The 16,840-nt window shown below is 37.5% G+C and overlaps 1 protein-coding gene across 1 annotated transcript in view; it reads right to left on the reverse strand.

The window, feature by feature from the left end:
• kmt2ca (lysine (K)-specific methyltransferase 2Ca) overlaps positions 1-16,840 on the reverse strand; it is a 146,766-nt gene that overhangs the window by 27,888 nt on the left and 102,038 nt on the right. Inside the window, exons 19-30 of the mRNA XM_079863809.1 lie at positions 13,982-14,163; positions 11,840-12,004; positions 11,525-11,634; positions 10,295-10,372; positions 9,950-10,162; positions 8,294-8,413; positions 6,606-6,725; positions 6,396-6,520; positions 4,835-5,024; positions 2,599-2,697; positions 2,265-2,312; positions 302-439 (exon numbers count right to left, since the gene is read on the reverse strand). Coding sequence (XP_079719935.1) covers positions 302-439; positions 2,265-2,312; positions 2,599-2,697; positions 4,835-5,024; positions 6,396-6,520; positions 6,606-6,725; positions 8,294-8,413; positions 9,950-10,162; positions 10,295-10,372; positions 11,525-11,634; positions 11,840-12,004; positions 13,982-14,163 — 1,588 coding nt within the window. The remainder of the gene's footprint in view (positions 1-301; positions 440-2,264; positions 2,313-2,598; positions 2,698-4,834; positions 5,025-6,395; positions 6,521-6,605; positions 6,726-8,293; positions 8,414-9,949; positions 10,163-10,294; positions 10,373-11,524; positions 11,635-11,839; positions 12,005-13,981; positions 14,164-16,840) is intronic.

Genomic DNA, 16,840 nt, shown 5'->3' on the forward strand with positions numbered 1-16,840 from the left:
TTCATTTGCTCAAATCCCTTTTTCAGTTATTACATTTCAGTTTGCAAACAATAATCACAATTGACAAGGGAGAAAAGCTGCCAGGAAAAACACTTGCTGGCTAAGGAAGGAACAATTGGAGGAAGGAATTGCCAGATACCAATATAAATTGTATGGGAAAATCAATCTGTGATAAAAAAAAAATGTTATGTAAATGTAACATGCTATAAAAGCAAGGATAACATGTAATTCATCTCTGGTGTATTGAAAAGCAGCACAAAAAATAGAATAACTGTTTTAAGAAAAAATGCATGACTCTTACCATCAGAAACCATCTTGTCCAGCTCAGGACTTAGTATTACATCCAGAGGTTCCTCCTGTAGTGTCCTAGATCCTCGAGAAGAGCCAGGATGAGGGGAAGCTGACTGATCATTCGGTAGGGTGCCAATGTCCAAACCAGCTGGGAAGAAAGTTAAACAGCTATTCTCAAACTTAGTTTCTTAGCTCTACAACTTTACACAACAATAACTCAATATATGCAGAAAAACAGAGCTGTCATTCTGTAAGCGCCTAAATCAGAGTTGATACGCAACCTATTTTCTACTGTGTCTGAGTCTTTGCTTAGATAAGTAAAAAAAAAAAAAAAAAGAAAAAAAAAGAAGAAGAGAGACTGAGGACTGACATTTCATGTCATGATAAAATGAGGAAAAGCTTTTCTCTCTCCCTTTCATCCCCTCAACTAACTCAATTTTCCAAGAAACAGTAACCTAATTAGTGTTGCCTGCCCAACTGTGTGAAAGTGTCCCTTAAAAATGGACATTTTCATCGTTGCATCTTTCCCATTAGAATAGAGCTTACTCAAAAAAGCAAGCAATTGCAATGATTAATCATAATAAATGTTGTCATCAACATCAAAGAGTCAGCCGTTGTGCTTTGGAAAGCCTGGCAGTGTCGCTGTATTTAGACCAATGACAATTAAGTAGGTTTCACTTAAAGTTCTTGTTCCAGGTTCAAAACAATTTAGGCTCTATCAACAGAATATGTGGCATCAGTTATGTTTACACTACATTGATGCACTTACAATTTAAGTCTATGGGGCAACGTTACAGGGTTTAAAGGCTGAGGTGTACTTATTAATGTAGATGTTAATTAATTAATTTGCCCATTTGCCTTAAACATGTTTTCAGTGTATAATGTTTAAGTCTCACAACTATAATTATGAAATAGTCCAGGTTTTAACGTTTTTTTCTGATGCAATGTCTTGCCTGACTACCATTGTAAGCATTGCCATATTAAATTAATTTTTGAAGTTGAAGGATAAGTTGAAATTCAGCAGCATGGAGTTAATAGAGCTTAAGTTGTGTTGCACACGCAAACATTCCTCTAAACAAAGCACCTTGGTATTTATTACCAAGCAGGTAAGCAAAGCCTTATATATTTACATATATATTGCACACAGAGGTTACGCTACGAATAATAATTGTGTGTCACTTTGACAAATTGGGTTGTAAATTTTCTGTCATGTTCTGTTTATCCATCTGTAAAATATTGTAACATTTTGTATTTTAAACAAGAGACCACAAACACTTCAGTGACAAGGGTAGTCCTATCAAGCGCTGTGTTCAGTTAGCTGTCAATGTTAAAACTTTGTAAATTGTTTTTTTTTTTTTTTAGTTAATACAACCTCTAATTATAGGTTTATACATTATATGTTAAGGAAAACTAGAAGCAGTAAAAACTTTTTTCTCAAACCCTTTAGAGCTGGCTTTCACACTGAAGAAGTTACATCACTCGCAAACCACTAATTTCACCACAGCAAGGCCATTCCACAGAGAGAAGGGAATGTGTCCTTGCCAACTAAAAAGCTGGCAATTGTGAAGAAATAAAATGATCAACTAAATTAGACCCCGGAGAAAAGAAATAGGACTAAACAGAATTTTTTAAGCATATTTCAGTAAAATGTCACAGATTGCAAACAATCACAGTTGCCAACTAAAGTACAGTAGCAGCCAAACCCAACGTCCATCTAAGGACAGTTTAGTCCTCACCTCAGTGTCACAACAAGGTCATGTGCAAGAAAACATGTGGTTTGTTTGTTTGTGGTTAGTAAAAACAGAAGCAGAAAGCTCAAATAAAATGCATGTGTGTGTGTGTTTGTCAGGAAAGGGATCATGCAGAAACTGGCACAACAAATAATCTGAGGGCCTGTTTAGGGGCCGAGAGGCCAGGAGAGGAGGGCTGCTCTACTTCTACAGCCAGAAAGGCTGTGCCAACAGGGCTCTTACCGAATGGAGAGGGGGAACGGTCCACCTGGAAAGGGCATAAATCAAGACCTACAAGAACCCAAACCAGATAAAACCAAATAATTATAAAACAGAAACGCAGAGAGAAAAAAAAAAAAAGTAAAATAAAAAAGGAGTATGCTAAGACGACAACAAATAAAGACAAACAGAGCAAACCAGGTAAAATGTGAAATGCAAGTGTGAAAATGGGAAAGAAAAGCGGAGATGCAATTGTGAAGGCACACGATTACAGGTGATTTCTGGGATTGTTAGAGCATCTGCAGAGTGAAGAGAGAAGAGAGACTATTCATCGGCCAGATCTCAGGACTCAGTCTACCTGATTCAGGGCCTGGCTTGACCAGGTCATCGGACAGCATTCCCAGGAGATCATCATCTGAATGCAGAACCAGCTCAGCTAAGGGATCCTCCATATTGGCTAGAGATCAAGAAGACAGGTGTTTCTGAGCACGAGTATCCATACTAATCACCAAGTGTTCCTTGATTAAATGTTACCAAAGGCTGGGCGGTAAGGCCTATATACTGTGGCGGATGGACTTCTTTATAATAGAGGTGTGACTTTCTGTCAGTTGGACACGGTTTGGATTATAAAAACACAATGAACAAAACTATAAACCATGTTATGAGAAGCTCTGATCCAAAACCTAGTAAGCTGCCTACGAAATGTTTTAAAGTCACCATAAAATCAGATTTTTTTTCAGTTTATTATAAATGAATTTTCTGTGCACATAATAATAATAATTAAAAAGAATTGTGCCCTCATTATCTTTAATTAAAAACATTAACTTTTCCTCGCAACATCTGCACACTTCGGTGCACACTTCTCTGATGAAGTGTGCACCGACGCGAGAGCAGGACAACAACCTCTCCATTCCAGCAACCTGTCACTCACATGAGATCGCAGTTATTAGCAAATTACAACGATTCAATCAATTCCCCATGGACAAAATCAGGTTCTGCCCTAAAAATTTTTTCTCATTCGAGAATCCATTTCATTCAGATCTACATCACAATATGCAAAACTCCGTTTAATGCCAAATGCAAAAGGACAACTAATTTGGTCAACTTTTAAGGCAGAATTGCATTTGCGTTAAGGACTATGCTTTTTTGCTCAGTGAAAAAAAAAAAAAAAAATTCAATCCAAGATGGCAAATGATGCAGAAGAAATAATGTCTATAAATATAATTATTTCCATTTAATATAAAATATTATCAATATAAAACAGTTTACCAAGTATTTGTGTCCGCTGTGCAATTTTAAACTTATCTTAGTTTAGATAGCTTAGCAACATGCCAAGTACAAACTCTATTGAAATAAATTTTGAGTTGAGCCTCCTTTATGTGCTCCAGTGCTATTTGTGTAGAGCATTCAACCATATGAGGTTGATTTCAGAAAAGAAGCTGACTTAGAGGTAGCTGTAAAACAAAAGGCAGCTCACTAAATTTTGGAACCGGGCCACACTATTACATCTAAACAAAATTGCTCATGTTTCTGTATCGACCTTAAACATTAAGGGTGACATGTCCAACAAAATAAAAAGGGTTTTTCAATGAAATTCGCATCCACCTGTTCCTCATCTTTAATATTTTTGTTATATCCTTGCAGTGGTACAAGATTTTAGTCATACCGCCCACCCCTAATGTTAACTGAAATATTCTTTATAATTTTGCTACAATCAAGTTTTCAGTAGCATTAAATGTATAAAGAAACATGCATAATAAGATTCCAAAATCAAACACTTGTTTCAAGATTAAAACTCCATGAAGGGGTTAAATACGAGAATCTGCAGAGCAGAGAAAGGGGCTTTGCTCTATGGGAGATGAAAATCTCTAAGGACAAGCAAGTGGCCCTGAAAGCCTTCAAATAGCTTTGCGATTGCTCTCCAAACGAATACGCACAAGCCTTCTAAACACTGAACTGTTACTGCCAGCTTTCTATCCTCCCAGAGAGCTACGACAGGGAATTCAGAAAAGTGCTGGCAAATTGGGTTTTAAAAACATTTTAGTTTGGCTGTGAGCAGAGGTCTGCTGGCTTGGGTGTAAATGAGGGTTGACAGAACTGAGGATAAGGAGAAATGGTGAAGAATGAGGCATTTGAACAAGCTCTTCAGCCTATAAGAGTATGCAAATAAGGGCTGAAGAGGACACAAATTGAGCACAATGGGGTTAAAAAAAGTTCATTTGTACAGTGCATCTTCTAGGCCCTGTGGCAAAAATATGAACCCAGGCTGTAATGCAATCCACTGTAGGATTCTGCAGTGCTGCTGGGTTGTGTGATGCATTCAGTCTGTGCAGAGGAGAAAGCGGGAGGTACGGTGCTAATGTGCATTACTTCCCTACAGAATTCACTGCAGTCTAGAGCAGTAAAATGTCACCTAATGGGTCAAAGCAAAAAAACAAAAACAAAAAAAACCCCTCTCTACACAAAGGCAATTCACAGTAGATATAAGAACTTCTAAGGTGTTTGGGAAGCACTCTGTTATATACAGTATATATATATAAGCTCTACTTTAGCTCTATTGGTATTTTTAAATATGAAGACAGAGCTGAACATACGCAGTTGCCCTGCTTTAGATGAGACTGGAGTGGAAGTGGTACTGAGAAGTGGGTCAGATAAAGGGTCCAGGAAGCTTCTGCTTTGTGATTTGCTGTCTGCATGATTGGCTTCTTCCTCCACAAGTCCTGTTTCCAGAGTCGACTTGGTCTTCTTGCTTTTAACCAGAAGTTCTTTCCCAAAAAATGCCTCCTGTAACACATACATGTTCACAAGTTAATAAAGCAGGCTCTGGTAATACATCATGCACAAGTACACTATATAATAACTAGATTTCCACATTCTGTGCAAAAAAAAAAAAAAAGCTAAAATGCCCAGCACTTTAAAAACAATAATAATCTAATTTTTGTTTTTCTTGCCATTTCTTTGTAATTATTTGTGAAATGTACAAGCAATTTCTGAGTGAAAATTATTTCTACAATTTCTTTCAGTATGGGTGGTTTCTAGTTTGCTAGGGTTTTCTGGGTAATTACTAGTTGATTTCTAGGGTGATCTGAGTGGTAACTCCAAGACTCTACGATATTGTGCTGTCTGGATATGGCATTTTTTCTGCTTATTTTGTCATCCACCAGGTGAAAGTCGCAATTTTTTCTTTGCAGCACTTACTGTAATCTTTGGTTTGAAATGTCAAAAGGCTGCCACAGTGCTACATGGTAAAACAAGTTTGTAGCACTTCAGAATATCTAACAGTACCAAATTATCAATGTGATGACTCTCTGCTGTGTTAAAACATTAAAGGCCTAATGTGCTTCAATTTAAATCATTGATTCAAGACATCCCTCTGGTGACGACCTTTAAGTCTGATTTAAGGTTTGACAAACAGGAACGCCTAAAGTGACAGCTGTTACAGTTAATGCATCACTGCATCTCCATGCTGAGCATGATGGTCTTTTATAAGAGCAGTGTGTCAACCATACACATGCTCACAAAATCCCTGCCCACTACATTCATTCTTCAGATCAACCACACATTCAGCTTTGACATGGATACAGGATAGCTTATGTTTACTGAGAGAACTAGTAATTACAAGATACTTTTATCTAAAGTGACTTATGTAGTACACTTACAGGTTTATTTCCCTGGAGTGGCTTGTGGTTTAAATAATGTTCCAGATTCAACACAAGTTAAGCTCTATTGACACCATCTGTGGTCTGTTCTCAATTACCAAAAAATAATAATTTAGAGTCCAGATTGCAAAAACAAGCAAAATTGATTTTTTTCTAAAACTTTTTCATTTGACTCAGACTGCTACTTTTAGCTACCTGGGCCAATGGCTCGCTAGCTAAGAAGTTGGACTGAATACTCAAGTAAATGTTCACATAAATGTCTATTGTTTTTTTAATTGAGACTAAAGAAACAATTTGATAATTAACACAATTATTTAATCAATTGTTGATTCATTAGTTGATTTATTCTATGTTGGTGCTTTTTGTCAATTAGAATTATTATTTTATTTAATTTTTTTTATTCAGCTAGAGGACCCATTGGATTTCTTCACTAACGACAAGTGATCAGTGCACTATGGTTTAAGAAACATTTTATATAAATATTTGTGGGTTTGACCTGTAGGTATGAAGGGAAGACCTCTTCGAGTTTGGTTTTCTTCTTCCTGTATCTCTTCTTGACTTTCTCCAGAGGCTCACTAACAGTGGGGGTCCCACCCACCGGAGTATCTGGTTCATTCCAACCTGGTGAGAAGATAAACTTGATGCAACAACTAAGAGTACCGACCAAAATAAATAATCATCAAAAACAGAGATGTCTATACCATACCTTGTTCCTTTCCTGTGAGGTTCTCTGTAAGCGAGCTTGTAGAGTCTTTCTGACTGAGAGACCGCTTGCCTTTTCCCTGTCCTGCTTTGCTCCTCTGACGCACCATAAACCCACCGATACCTAAAGAGGGAAGAAGGGGAACAAAAATCGAATTTAACTTAAAACAGTACGTAAAAAAAAAGAGAAGCTGCAGTACCCCTAAACTGGGTGATGGACGCAATCAGGAATTAATAACATGGGACCCTGGACAGTGACGTCTTGACATTCATCTCCATAATTCAGGAAGACGTATGAACTTTAGACCAGAAGAGGGTGATTCATCTTGGCTACGCTCCTAGAGGAACCATTTCAGGTAAGTCTATTTCTGGTTGTGCCACATTGTCTGTGACCCCACAACCCCCACCTCAGCACAGTCCACTGCATGGACACAGAGAGTCAGGACAGACTCTTGGATTGGTTTATGTAGTGTAAAATAGTGGAAGCATTTCTATTGTAGGATACAGGTATGAAAACTAAATGTAATAAAATGTAATACTAACAAATCAAAGAGCATTTAAACAAGGCTTCACTAATACACATTTCTGAAGTCTTTATGTATTCACTTCTATCAAAAAATAAATAAATAAAAAGTATGGCACATGCGGGGGTAGGGGAACTTTGAAAAACAAAAACTAGAATTGTTCAGAACACTAAAGGCCCCGATATACTTCAAGCGAAATCGAAGGATGAACTGGTGTGGTGTCATTTCAAACAAAATCAAGCCAAAATGAAGCTTGTTTGGGGTTTAAAACCGCTTGCCAAAGCTAACTTTCTGGAAAAGTGCTCTATGGCTGGTAAACATCTTCGAACTTCCACTGGTCATTAGAAATTATGCAATAGGTAGGTGTGCTCTGGGGATCCTCCTTCTTTGACAGAAATCTACATTTATTCTGTTGAGTCCGTCATGGTCAAATGCGAGTAAAAACATGAACACACTGAATAGATGCTTTACATTAGAAATTTAAGTTGTAATTGTAATTGAAAGCGACACTGACACTTTTTTCATGTTTAATACTGTAAAGCTGCTTGCTTTAAAGAAATGTATTATGTAAAATGCTATATAACAGAGGTCTCCAACCCTGCTCCTGGGGACCCACTGTCCTGCAGAGTTCAGCTCCAACCCTCACCAAACACACCTGAACCAGCTAAACAAGCTCTTCAGGATTGCTTGAAAATCACAAGCTGAACCAGGTTGAATAAAAACTTTGCAGGGCAGTGGGTCTCCAGGAGCACGGTTGATGACATCTGCTATATAAATAAACTTGCCTTAAACTACACCACTAAATAGTAATTGAGTATTTCAAAAAATAAACACTGAACTCAGATGCAACTGGGGTGACGTGAGGATAAAACTGTGCAGATACACATGTCTATACAGCATGTGTTTTTTTTGTTTTTTTTTTAAAAACCCTGAAATGGAAGGCAGTGCTTAAAAAGGACACTACATTAAAGAGATTACTTCTTTAGTCAGAAAAAAAAAGCTCAGAGAGAACATTCTTTCCAGAGTTCTCCCCGGCTAGGAGCTTTAAAGAGCAAAGCACTGTGGGATGCTATTTAAGGTCCAGAATTTGCAGCCGCACTATTTCACAGTCCAGTGGAGCTGTCCTTTCCGATAAGTGCACCTTTCTCTCTCTCTCGCTCTCTCTCACCCGGTCTGTACGGCTTCCTTTTCCTCTTCTTGTTGCCGTCGGCCCCTTTCAGGTGGTCATCACAGGGCTCACGCTCAGGGCTGGAGTCAGATTTCCCATCACAGTCCATCGGATCGCCCTCTGCAATGCAGCCAAACAACACAGAGCACTGTAGATGCTGACAGAATATTCTCTAAACCACACAAAGATACATGCATAGACAGTGTGGTTCAGTAGTTGATATTAAAAACCACCACTAATAAAAACAAAACACACATTTGTGTTCAATGCAATCTGAGTTGTATAAAGATTACAAAAAACAAAGGAAGGTGGAAAGACTGGTGCACTAAAATGACAGAATTCCACAAATAGGGTACAAAATAGGGCTTGAAAAAGTCACATTTTAATTCCCTTTCCTTTTTAACAAAGGGAGAAAAGTGGGAACTAATATTCCTTCTTTTATATGAGGTTCATTCTGAATACCAATTAAAAACCTTCTTTATAAGATAATTACATTCTAGCAATAAAGAAAATACTATTTTACCAAAAAAATCTCCAGCATTCCCTAAATAGGACAAGCGGTTTAGAGAATGGATGGACAGCATCTTCAAAAAATAGAAACACTACAAACAATGAAACAATTTGTGCAATTATATCTTATAATTTTTTAGAATTTGCATCATATCTTGGGTGTTACATTTTTACGCCATAATTTGTTTCATGGGGTGGAAATCATGTGGTAACAGAATCATGTGGTGAAGTCTTAACGTAAACCTAGGAGACGGAGTTATTATTTAAAGTTGTAAATTGCAATTTTATATAGTATGCTCTGGCAGTGAGGGGGTTAAACTGCTGGCCCCATTCCTCATCATTACCCCCCGCCTGTTCTCTCAGACTGGTGCTCTGATGGAGGGGTTGGCCATTAATTCAGTTAGAGCCGTCCAGCCTCTGATCACTGGAATGCAAAGGCAGGTATCATTTGCTGACTGCTGTTTTCAAAGGCTCTCTTCTCTCTCCAAGTCAAATTCATTACACGGCTCACCTTCCTGTCGATTTCTCTCTCGCTCTCTCCAATCACTCCACGCATTTTTTTTTTTTCATTTTCAACAAATCTTTTCTTTTTTAAATCTATTTTCTAGATTATTCTGTCTTTCTCTGTTATGTTCAGCTGTGTGATGGCTGTCATCACCAATTCACAATCACCGTCAATGTCAAGTGGCAAAATAAACAAAGCCAGATATTTTATTATGATTCCATTTTTTTTTTACGAAAACTAAAACTAAAGCTATAAAAACACATTTTCATTATTTGAAATAAAATAAATGAGATCTTAAATTAGCTCAATACAATCAATCAATCAATCAATCAATCAATCTTTCAGCTAGTTGCCAAGGCAACATTTCTCATATTATTTTAGTTTAACCCTTTAAGCTCTGAAGGCATTTTTAGAGTTGTTTTTTGAGACATAAACAAAAGTAAAGACTAAACTAGCAGGAAGAATCAAAAGGTAGGTCTTGTTTCATAGAAAACTTTTTTTTACATTTGGACATTCTCATGCTGAGAAACTGCTGATAAAAGATAGTTGGATTCGGGACTGGTCCCTGAAAACAAAATCTAGTTGTAAAGTAGTAATTGATCCATAAAATGATCACCTTTAAGCACAAACACATTCTTTACCTCTACTGTCATCCATGTCTCCGTCCCTGAAGAGTTCAGACTGAGGGTCAGGGGGCGTCTGCAGCACAGCAACACTGTTCTGATTGATGATCTTCAGCTTTAGCTTAGGTTTGGGTCGTCTGCGGCGGGCAGCTGGGACACATAAACTCTGGAGCTGGCACAAGCCTGACTCAGTCAGACACACGCCGTCCTGAGTATACGTCCGCTGGAATTCTGGCACAGAACAGAACACAGCAATATTGATTGCAAAAGTGCTCGGAGAATGTCCCTTTGACAGCACCATAATTGTTACACAGCAAATATGTTGAAGCAGAGTGCAATGATCAAAATAGTATTTATAAATACCATTTTCCTTGACTTTTGTAAGAATCTGTGTCACTAAAGGAGGCTCGCTGATGTCTATGAGCTTTGCCACTGTGCCACCTGTAACAACATAAGAGGAAGATGGAAGCTTGACTCATTCCAGGGTTAACACTGCATATTCACAGTCATTTGTTTAGTTATTTATTGATAACGGGACAGTCTGGAGCCATTAAAGGCAGATTACATTAACTGCTGCTTCATTCACACGAGCAGGTTGCAGCTTGATTTAAAATTCAGGCCATCTGCTTTTTTTTAATGAACCACATTTTTCTAGAACAAAGTTTCATTGACCAAAACACTCTAGTTTCCATCTGTTAAAGAAGAATCAAGCATCAACGTGCACATCATACAGAAATATCAGATTTTTAGGCATATCCAACTCAAATCTGTTTAGTTCTTTGTAGTTTGAACAGCCAAAACAAGCCACGAAATCAATTTACAAACTCAATCCAAAATCATACAAATCACATGCCGATTAAATGTGATATTCGGAAATGTAAAAACTCCAGGGGCAGGATTCATGGAAATCTTATTAGAAAAAGCAAATGCTATATCAGTGATCTCAAACTCAATTCCTGGAGGGCCACAGCTCTGCACAGTTTTGCTCCAACCCTAATCAAACACACCTGATCCAGCTAATCAAGGTCTTCAGGATTACTAGAAACTTCCTTGCAGGTGTGAGTTGGAGCTGGTTGGAGCTAAACTGTGCAGAGCTGTGGCCCTCCAGGAATTGAGTTTGAGACCACTGCTTTAGATAAATTTCAAGAACTTTGTAAGAATATTCCTAAGTGCAATTCTTGAAAATTTCTTAAGAAGCTCTCATTTGAGAGCCAATTTTGGTAAAAATTGGACAAACTGCCTGGGTCAGAAAAATTAAAATGGCGGAAGAGTTTCCATGATGGAAAATGAAATCAAGCGAATCAGTGGAATTTTATATTTTTATTTCTAGCCCATACAGTTCAAATGTTATTAGCATAAACATGAGTGCAAATTTGGACAGTTGGTGGCGCTACAGGGATTGAGTTAGAGACTCCAAAATTGCTGTGGTTAATGTTGAGGATGTCCTCTATCTGTGTACCAAATTTCATAATTTTCCCATAAGTGCTTCTATGGACTGCCTGCCATACACTTAATAGTGAAAGAAGAAGAAACAGGAATACACATTTTTGAGAATGTTTCACATATCTGGCCCCAGAGGTTTGTAGTTCTTACCAGATGTTGGCATGGTGTGCATTCTACATAGAGAGCAGTCAAAGCCCTCATCCGCTGCATTCTCCACCTCTTCATCAGAGTTCAGCCCTTGACATGAGGCATGAACCCACCTGAAGACCATACATCATGATTAGGCCACATTCATAATAACCAGTCAGCCATTAAGGAGAAGTCACAAAGGATGTACATATCACAGGCTCAATGCAATGAATATATTTCTCCATCAACACCTGCATTTATTCACATACTAATCTACTGCTGCTGAGCCATTTTATTCTGCCGTTATGACATTTGGCATGATAGAGTGCCACCCACCTGTCACATTGCCGGCACTGTAGGATGAGCTCTTCCTCTCTGTAGTTGCGTGTGCACACGGGGCACACAGTGAGACTCGCACATGGGCCGCATTGCGTGTAGTTGTTCTGCCAGTCACACCGCAGGCCAGGGGACGTGGCTCCACACTGAGTACACAACACGCACCTGATGGAGAACAATGTATTTACACACATATATAACATAGATTAGTGTGCAAAGACACGTTATCCCAGATACACACACTTTTAATCATAAAGGTCTAAACCCATCCTTTCACGCTCATTTTGTAGCCTTTCTGTGAATGGACACACCTCTTGTTTGCACAAGGCTTAGCATCGACTACGCTGCCCTAAAAATAAATATTTAAATGGCTTCAACCCAAGTAAAGCTCTGACCGAATGCTGCACAATGTAATGCAAACCCAGTCTGTTTGAACGAGGATTACACGAGACATTACAGCAAATATGTATGAAATCCCCTTCGGTCTTGTTTGAAAACAGCTGCTAAAGATCAAGAGAGTGTTAGATGGGTAGAAAAAAAAAAAAAAAAAAACAATAGAGGGGGACACAAAGAGAGATTTGAGGCTAACAAAGAGATAAAGTTAAAGTGTTGAGGGCAGGAGATAAATTTAAATTGAAGAAATTAAGAGAGAATATCACAGACTCGTGAATCCATGGCACCTGTAAAGAAAATGCATGGGTATTTCACCTCAAAATCAAAAGAAAGAAAGAAGAAACTATATTTTAGAAAATTAAGCTTTTGGAAAAGAAACTGAAGCCCATTTTAGGATCATTAGGACTTTGCATTTTAACATTATGAAATAACTTCAAGACCATTACGCACATTTTTCTGCCAAATTAGTCCACACGACTAATGCACTATACATACCAAGGGTTCTGAAGCCATAATGATAGCTTTGTTTGAGGAACAGTCCAAAATTCAGCTCGTTATTCATGGAAATGATCCCCTCTACTGCAGCTCAAAATTCACATTGCAAACTCACAACCAAATTTATATTCACAAAATAAGTTTCACAAATGAAAAACAAAGTTTACACACTTCACATTTCAACACTGACTGCTGAATATCAGTCATATCTTTCCAGAGAGACCTTTCCCCATCTTCCATTAATATACATTAATTTGGGGATTCAATGTATCAATAATTACAAATTTTAATCTTAGGAGCGATTATTCGCAAATTATCACTGACACCTGGGCCAATTAATTAGCTAAAAGTTTATATTGATTGTTTAAAATACAGACTACATAGAAAGGATATCACAGAGAGATCCGTGTCTCATACAGTGCACAAACACTGAATTGTGTTCTCTTTTGTGCATTCTTGCCCTCAAACGGACAAACACACACAACTGTGTCACACAAAATCACACACACATTTTTTTATTTTATTTTTATTATATTTATTTGTGCTATTGCTTGTAATTTGTCTTCAATAATGTTTGAACTTTATATTAGTTAGGCTTGTAGTTTTTTGTGTGGTATCAAAATTCTAATCAAAAGCTGTGAAATTTTACTGGTATCTAAAATTTTGGTGGCTTATATATTTAAATACATTGGACAAAAAAAAAAAAAAAAAAAGAAAATAATTTTTTTTTTTTTTTTTGTGGCAGGGCAAGTAAACATTTTAACTACTGGCCTGACCGTGTCAGCAGAAAAAAATCTGTCTGTCTGTCTGTATGTATGTATGTATGTATGTATGTATGTATGTATGTATGTATGTATGTCTGTCTGTCTATGTATGTATGTATGTATGTATGTATGTATGTATGCATGTATGTATATATGTATATATGTAATTATATATATATATATATATATATATCTCAGAGCTCAGCGCTAAAGATTTTTTTGGCTGGCACGGTCAGGCCAGTAGTTAAAATGTAGGCTATATATATATATATATATATATATATATATATATATATATATATATATATATATATATATATATATATATATAGCCTAAAGACTGACAGACAAAGATGAAGACAGAACTACTAAAAAGTACAAAACTGGGCTGTGATCCAAAGCTGCTTCTAATTTTAGAGAAGACTTCTCTCTGTATGTGTGTGTGTATGTGTGTGTGTGTGTGTGTGAGTGAGAGAGAGAGTGTACATACCACTTGCACTTCCAGCTGCCTTTGGGTACATTCTGCAGTGGTGGGTCCAGACAGTATGTGTGGTAGCTAATGTCACAGTCATCACAGAGCAGTAAGCGCCCGGGGTCACTGGCCTGCCCACATGCCTCACACACTGTGCACTCCAGACAGCGCCAGCCTTTACTCAACACCACTTTTGTGATCTAAAATGGGCACACACACACACACACACCTGAGGTCAGAGGTCACAGGTCACAGGTCAAGCACTAGTCTAAAGGGCAATGGAGGGTTATATATTTAGCAGGCAATTATCTGGATGGATATAAAAAACACAAAGAACACAGCTGTTACATGTCTCTAGGGTCAGAGGTATTTGTCAGAAGGATTTGCTGGTATTTACAGATCAATTTATGTGGGTGGTGATAATTCAATCCAACCACATCGTCCTGTACTAACAAGCATGTCCAGTCAGCCTGCTGTTCACCGGCACCTATGGGTTTGTATTCCACTAGGGAAAGGGATCATTTTATCCATATTAATAAAGGGAAATTTACATATATAGGCTCGACATGACAGCTATTTGGAGATGCAAAGTTTCAGTTAACAGAATAGTTCAAATAAAAATTTAAATTATGTCATTCTCTCTGCTTCATGTCATTCCAAACCATATGACTTTGTTTTCCCCCATGAATCAAAGAGTTGTTCATGCTACTCTTTTCCATACAGAATGACCATGAGCTGCCAAACTCAAAAAGATCCCCATAAAAAAAAGTCCACATATCTCTATAATGAGCCCTCATTATAGAGTTAGTTCACACACACACAAAAAAATTGCCATCGTTTACTATCACCCTCATTCCGGTCCAAACCAACAAGATTTCGTTCATCTTCGAAACAAATGAAGATATACATTTTTAAAATGTTTATTTTTGCCGTTTTTGCCTTTATCATGACAGGACAGTTAGCAGACAGGAAGCGAAGTGGGACAGGATCTGGAAAGTTCCGCGAGGTGGGACTCGAACTCGGGTCGCCCGAAATGAAACGGCGCTGTATGTCGGCACGCTGCCCACGAGGCTATCGGCGCGCTGCCCACGAGGCTATCGGCGCAGACACAAATGAAGATACTTTTAATGAAACCTGTTAGATTTCTGTCCCTCCAAAGTCCAGGCAACCAAAAACTCTGAGCTTCAAAAAGTTTGTAGATAAACCATTGTAAAAGTACTATGCAAAGTACATACGATTTAGGCTGTTTATTCCAAGTCTTCTAAGAGACACAGTTGCTTTATGGAATTAACAGGAAGCTCAAATGTACTTGCTTGACGTGCAAGAACAAAATGAAATGGTGTGTGTGTTGATCAATGTTTATATCTGAATAAAAGCCTAAATTAAATCTGTGCATCATATAAAGCAACTGTCTCTTCAGAAGACTTGGATAAAACAGCTGGATTCATATGGATTACTTTTATGATGTCTTTATGAAATTTTGAAGCTTGACAATTTTGGTGTAATGTACATTCAACACAGGGACAGAAATCTCTCAGGTTTAATTAAAAAGATCTTTGTGATTCAAAAAGAAACAAAAGTATCATGGGTTTGGAATGACATGAGACTGAGTAAATTATGACCGAATTTATATTTTTGGGTAAACCAGCCCTTTAAGTCATTATTTAATAAAATTTCCTCTCTGCTGCAGCTCTCATATTTCATTCAAACTTGTCCACAATCCATCATGGCACCTCAAAATGTGTTGCACCTGTTTCGACACTAAAAAAGATCAGTCATGACTGATGACCAATGATGTTTGATGATTTACAATTCCAGTTTGTTCGTCATACAAAGCTATCAAATGGTTTTAGAAGACTTTAGAAGGAATATGGCACACAATTTGTACAGACTACTTTTATAATATGGTGCTTTTTATATTTGACAGTATAAATCATCACCCACTTTCCATGTATGTAAAAGATTAGCTTGCATTTCTATTGCATTAACTAGCATTTCTCGGAATTAGAGAATTTCTTTAAATTCTCTAAATTTAAAAGGTTTAGAACAGCGTGAGGGTGAGTAAATAGCAGAATTTTCATCAATTATCTTTAAATAAATATTCTTGTTCTGTTATCTGGGATAAGAGCAATTATCTTCAGCAGCTGTGATTAGTCAGCTGCTTGCACAGACCAATGGATAAATGAATGAGAGGTAGACAGCTCTTTTACAGAAGCTGGACTCGCTCAGAATGGAAGACACCTGGCCATGATATCTGCCAATTAGATACTGAATTTGAAAAAAACTTGCACATTTATAGAATGGATAATACCAAGTTCAACATTCTGATGGGATAAGCCATATTTGAAGCTGTGGTAAAATAGCTGATAAACGTTCACCTGCACACACAGATCAGCTGAATTCTATATAAATGTACTGATCTGCAACAAAAGGATGAACTGTATGTTGCTTGGCAACCTTAATCAGCCTGCAGATAAGCTAATGAATTACATTAGGGATTCACAACAAGGGGTATGTGTTCCCTCAGGTGGTCCTTAAGCAAATACCAGGGGGTAAAGATTAGCATTTTAAATTGCTTGAAAAACCCTGAAATTGCAATTGATAATAAAATATCAGGGCTGTCAAAAATCACAATAGTTAATCATTTACTCTTAATACTTTTCTGGTAGCAAACATCTTAAGTATAATATGAGATATAAGAATACATTTTTGGTTTGGTGTTGTTGAAGGAGCACTACACTACACTATATTACTGTGGTTATTATTAATAATACATTTATAGAACACTAGTGTTTTCATCATATTGCTGGTCCTGCCATTTTAAACACTTAATAAGCCACTCTCCACCACCAACAGTCTCTTTAATGCACAGCCTCT

The sequence above is a fragment of the Squalius cephalus genome (assembly GCF_949319135.1).
Source record: "Squalius cephalus genome assembly, chromosome: 25".
In the NCBI taxonomy this organism is placed as follows: Eukaryota; Metazoa; Chordata; class Actinopteri; order Cypriniformes; family Leuciscidae; genus Squalius; species Squalius cephalus.